The sequence below is a fragment of the Sinocyclocheilus rhinocerous genome, unplaced genomic scaffold (genome assembly GCF_001515625.1).
Source record: "Sinocyclocheilus rhinocerous isolate Xijiao unplaced genomic scaffold, SAMN03320098_v1.1 scaffold554, whole genome shotgun sequence".
NCBI classification, from domain to species: Eukaryota; Metazoa; Chordata; class Actinopteri; order Cypriniformes; family Cyprinidae; genus Sinocyclocheilus; species Sinocyclocheilus rhinocerous.
Genome location: NW_015627893.1, coordinates 240,717 through 246,114, shown reverse-complemented (window position 1 = coordinate 246,114; position 5,398 = coordinate 240,717). Strand labels below are relative to the sequence as shown.

General features: G+C 34.2%; 1 protein-coding gene across 2 annotated transcripts in view; it reads left to right on the top strand.

The window, feature by feature from the left end:
* Positions 1 to 3,955, top strand: part of LOC107736947 (transcription cofactor vestigial-like protein 4) — a 7,448-nt gene extending 3,493 nt beyond the window's left edge. The window contains exons 5-6 of one of the 2 annotated variants that reach the window (XM_016548329.1): positions 1,809 to 2,015; positions 2,200 to 3,955. In XM_016548329.1, coding sequence (XP_016403815.1) covers positions 1,809 to 2,011 — 203 coding nt within the window. In that variant the 3' untranslated portion in view covers positions 2,012 to 2,015; positions 2,200 to 3,955. Of the gene's footprint in view, positions 1 to 1,808; positions 2,016 to 2,048 lie in introns of both variants that reach the window. The other variant, XM_016548330.1, reaches the window with a different exon arrangement.
* Positions 3,956 to 5,398: the final 1,443 nt, after the last annotated feature.

The window sequence follows — 5,398 nt, the reverse complement described above, 5'->3', positions numbered from 1 at the left end:
TTCCTTCCGCTCCTCGAGTTCTCTCCAGCGCTGGAAAGCTGATTCGATATTTACACGGGTCCTACTTCTTGCTTTATTGCCTTAAGCCTTCTTTTGTTCCGCAGACGGTTTCCTTTTTTGTTTTTTATCCGCCATCTCTATCTTTCTGTCGCTCGGCTCGCTAATGTCCGTCCTGTGCCCTGAACTCTCGAGTAGACACGCCCCTTACTGCTGATTGGCTACTCAGTTTTCTAAAGTGTTTTTGAAAAATCGCATACCCCATCTTTAAGAAGAATCGCTTTATGTATTCCACAATTGTAAGTCACTTTGGATAAAAGCATCTGCAAAATGACTAAATGTAAATGTAAACTAAGGCTACAAGTGTTGGGAGATTGATAGACATTTTTTAATTGCAATGGCAGACTTATAAAAAAAAAAAAAAATTTAACTAACTTTTAAATTACTTAATTAAAAAAATAAACATTAAAATAAATTATTGTGAGAAATTGAATTCTTGTTTCTAGTGCTGTCAAACGATTAATCGTGATTAATCGCAAACAAAATAAAAGTTTTTGTCTACATAATATATGTGTGTTCTGTGTATATTTATTATGTATATATAAATACACACACATACAGTATATATTTTGAAAATATTTTACATGTATTTACATATCTATATTTATATTCATATAATTTGTATTATAAATAAATATATTTAATATATAAACAACATATTTTTCTGGAATATATACATGCGTTTGTGTGTACTTATATATACACAATAAATATACACAGCACACATACATATACATATACTGTATTATGTAAACAAAAACTTTTATTTTGGATGCGATTAATCGTTTGACAGCACTACTTGTTTCTAAATGTTAAAATTCATTTCATTGATTCAAATTCATAATCTAATTAATTACATGATGTGCCCATTAATTAATAAGATTAATTGCTTAGTGAGTGAGTCATTCAATCATCCATTCAACTGATTCGTTCAAACAGCTGATTCATTCCGAAATGAAGCAAGTGACTGTCTCTGGCTGCGTTCCACTCCACTTTCAGACACGCACTCGAGAACGTCCCTAAGCACTTCCCCTCGGGGCAAACTCAGCTGCCATTTTGAAGTGCGTTCCACTTCATTAAGTGGAGGAGGGAAGTTTATATGGACAGACCCTCGATCCCTCGATTTTGACAGAGGGAGCGAGTTTGCTTCATATGCTCACTTCAGGCCGCTCCATAGACCACAATGCAACACGTTTGTGATGTCATCGCAGATCGCGTTTAAATTATCCCCACCTTTGTAAAGGAAAAAATTAATAAATAACAAATCAACTCCATAGCGGATTCTAAGTGATCAAGGGCTTAGGATGTTCCAATTCAGCCCATTCCAAGGGTTCCACCAGAAGCAGGCTGAATAACTGGCTCACTTGATTCTTTAAAAAATGTGGATTCATTTAGTAAGAAAACACACTGTGTGTTCAAGTCAAGTCACCGTTATTTATATAGCACTTTTCACAATGCAGATTGTGTCAAAGCAGCTTTACAGTATTAAAAAAGGGAAATAGTGTGTCGAAATAGTGTTGCTTGAAAAGGCATGACAGTTCTGCTGTGGCTTTGTTTAGAACCGTTTTCATTGGTGAAATTGAGCAAAAATTACAATACTGGCAATATTGTGTTTCAAATGTAACACAATGGCTGTCCATAGATTATTTAGTAGTTGAGTTCAGTGGCACTGATTCTGTGTGGGCCTGGTATGACAGTACGATCATTGATCTTTACACATAGAGTCTCTCTGTTTGTTTTCTCTTCATCAGCAAACACTGTGTGTGACCCTGTGATTGAGGAGCATTTCCGCCGCAGTCTTGGGAAGATCTATAAGGAGCCAGCGCCTGTCTCTAACTCGGTGAGCATCACAGACTCAGTTGATGACCACTTCACTAAAGCACTGGGGGATGCCTGGTTACAGATCAAAGCCAAAGGCAATGGTGGTACAACACCAAATCATGAGAGTCAATGATAAAATTGAGGAGCATTTCCGCCGCAGTCTTGGGAAGATCTATAAGGAGCCAGCGCCTGTCTCTAACTCGGTGAGCATCACAGACTCAGTTGATGACCACTTCACTAAAGCACTGGGGGATGCCTGGTTACAGATCAAAGCCAAAGGCAATGGTGGTACAACACCAAATCATGAGAGTCAGTGATAAACTAAACCACAAACATAAACCCTGTGAGGTTAGCTCACTACAGAAGTGTACTTAAGAAGACCAGAACCATTCAGCATTTTTCATGTGAAATCTTTTCATGCGAATTCAGTTTGATCTTGTTGAAGCATGCATGACCAGGGGTTGAGATTTTTTTTTAGTTTTTGTTCTTCTTCAGAATAAAGATGCATATCAAAATAATGAAGATAAGTAAACAGACAGAACAAAGAAACAAATGTCAAACAAATAAAATAAACACTGCTTAAAGTTTCTGTGGTAGGTCTAGCTAACAGTAGTGTTAAAGTAATAAATACTACAAAATTAGAATAATATAATATGTTAAAAACTGTATAATCTCTACTATAGTGGTTAATCATAGATTCATTATTAAAGCTTTAAAAGTGACTCTAAAGTTCAATAACACTAAAGACTGCATTTTGACATTTTTGTATGTATTTGACCAGTTAGATATGCACCTGAATTAAGTATACATACGTTGCTTGTCTGTGCGCTAAATTGAGTACTACATTGAGTTTTTTTACAGCTTATTGAGCTATAAATAACAATTTTTTTTTATGTCAAGAACATCATGCTATTTATATTATTCATATGTATGCACAGAACCTGTGCTCTTCCCAGGTTCTGTGCATGACTTTAAAACTGTAATAGACTATATCTGTTTTCGATTTTCATAATGCTCTTCGCTCAGATTATCTTTATTTTTGTCGTTGACATTATCAAGATAAGCAACTGCTGGGACAGTGTGTTCTATATTTTTCTAACCTGTTTCATGAGATGTGTAAGCAGCTGGCTTGGCCTCTGGAAAGGCACTGACACATGCAGTGTCTGGCTTGATTGAGTTTTATCATTCTCCATGGACGCTTTTCACAGACTGCCATGACACTTTTCTGCAATGATCAACAAAACTAAATCTAGCATAGTGTTAAAGTGTTAATGTTAATGTAAGTGTTACTAATTCAGCTGCTGTGGGAGTTACTGTAAATTTGGAATCTGTCTCTCTTTGGATTGCCATAATCCTTCTTTGTAATCCACTTTTATGGAAAGTCATGGGAACGCAGTAGTGGAGTTTTTTATTTGCTGTTGGAACAACAACATTAAATAATTTGTTATTGTTTCCCATGTAGGTTTACCCAGCTACAATTAACTACCATGCTGTGGAAATGTTAAAAGGGTCCATAAATGACTAAATGATTATGTGAACACTTACTGATTTGCATATACCAATACCAATGAATATATTTAATTAAATTGCACGTTGACCTGAACATGAGTATCCACTGTCTCTATGTTCCAGCTTATTGCCTTCAGTGAGTTGTTTGTTGTTGGGTTTTTTTATTATTATTAGTCGACTTTTTGTAACCAGAACTAAATTTAAATTAGGTAGGTGTTTGTGTGTGGTGTCATAATGCAGGATACACACTAAATGATTTCATTTCCTTATCTTTTATCTTTTTTTCCCTCTTTGTTCAACTTTCAGAATGTAAAATATGACAATCATTACGCTGTGCGTGATGAATAAATATATAGTTACTCATAGGAAACTATCTGCCATTAACTGTTGCAGCATGCTCTTCTTTCTTCCTTGTACTGTGACTGGTGAATATTAATTTAGATGTAATACATGTAATACATGCAAATAAGTTGAGCCATCTTACTATGCTAAACTGAAAGCTGTTTAGTGGTGAATTGAACAAAGTCTCATGAGTGTCCCGTTTGACATGGGTAAAGCATTTATATGGAATTTTAAAAATAACTAAATGAAATGGTAATATAACTAATTTTGAAATGACAGTGGCTGTGCCGTTACATTCAAGTGCTGTACTTATTTGGGGAAAAAAAAGGAAAGAAAAGAAAAAGAAAAACTAAATGTAATTTGATTTGTAACTTTGTAACTTTATTTTTTCTTAAAATGACCATTTTCATATTTTTTTATACATCAAATAAAGTCACCTCAAAATAAATAACTAAATTTAAATTAGGTAGGTGTTTGTGTGTGGTGTCATAATGCAGGATACACACTAAATGATTTCATTTCCTTATCTTTTATCTTTTTTTCCCTCTTTGTTCAACTTTCAGAATGTAAAATATGACAATCATTACGCTGTGCGTGATGAATAAATATATAGTTACTCATAGGAAACTATCTGCCATTAACTGTTGCAGCATGCTCTTCTTTCTTCCTTGTACTGTGACTGGTGAATATTAATTTAGATGTAATACATGTAATACATGCAAATAAGTTGAGCCATCTTACTATGCTAAACTGAAAGCTGTTTAGTGGTGAATTGAACAAAGTCTCATGAGTGTCCCGTTTGACATGGGTAAAGCATTTATATGGAATTTTAAAAATAACTAAATGAAATGGTAATATAACTAATTTTGAAATGACAGTGGCTGTGCCGTTACATTCAAGTGCTGTACTTATTTGGGGAAAAAAAAGGAAAGAAAAGAAAAAGAAAAACTATAAATGTAATTTGATTTGTAACTTTGTAACTTTATTTTTTCTTAAAATGACCATTTTCATATTTTTTTATACATCAAATAAAGTCACCTCAAAATAAATAACGTTTTCTGGATCTTTTTCTGCACTCACATTAGATTTAGCCTCAATAACAGAATCCTCTTATAGGATGTAATTTTATATTGTAATAACACAAAAATGTTACATTTATTTAAGTTTACATTCAAAGGCATCACTGTATTATTACCAATAACCTATGAATGAAACTTCTTAAATGCCAACTGTAATGTCAGTTTTTTAGCAGGTGAAACATTTATTAATGTTACATGAACAGCCCACACATATGCCGTAAAAATAAAATAAATTTAATATGAAAAGTAGTCATAAGTTGCGCAAGTGAAAGCAACTTGGACATGGGTGCGCACTTGTTTATGAAGTAAAGTAAGCTGTGCATGCTTTTTAGCCGATGACCATGTCATTATTTCAACAAAGCACCCATAGGGGTTTGATGATTTACCTTGGATATGAGCGAGAGTGAGCTTGCAGAGGGGCAAATGAATGGCTCGCAATCTACTTTCTCTTCAAAAGAGCCCTTAAGAGAAAAAAGAGAACATACAGTAAACATAGGTGTTGCTCACTTTGCTGTCCATAATAACAAATTAATAATAATAATAATAAAAACACACCATGGCTGTCAAAAAGTGAGGCATGTCAGCTGCCT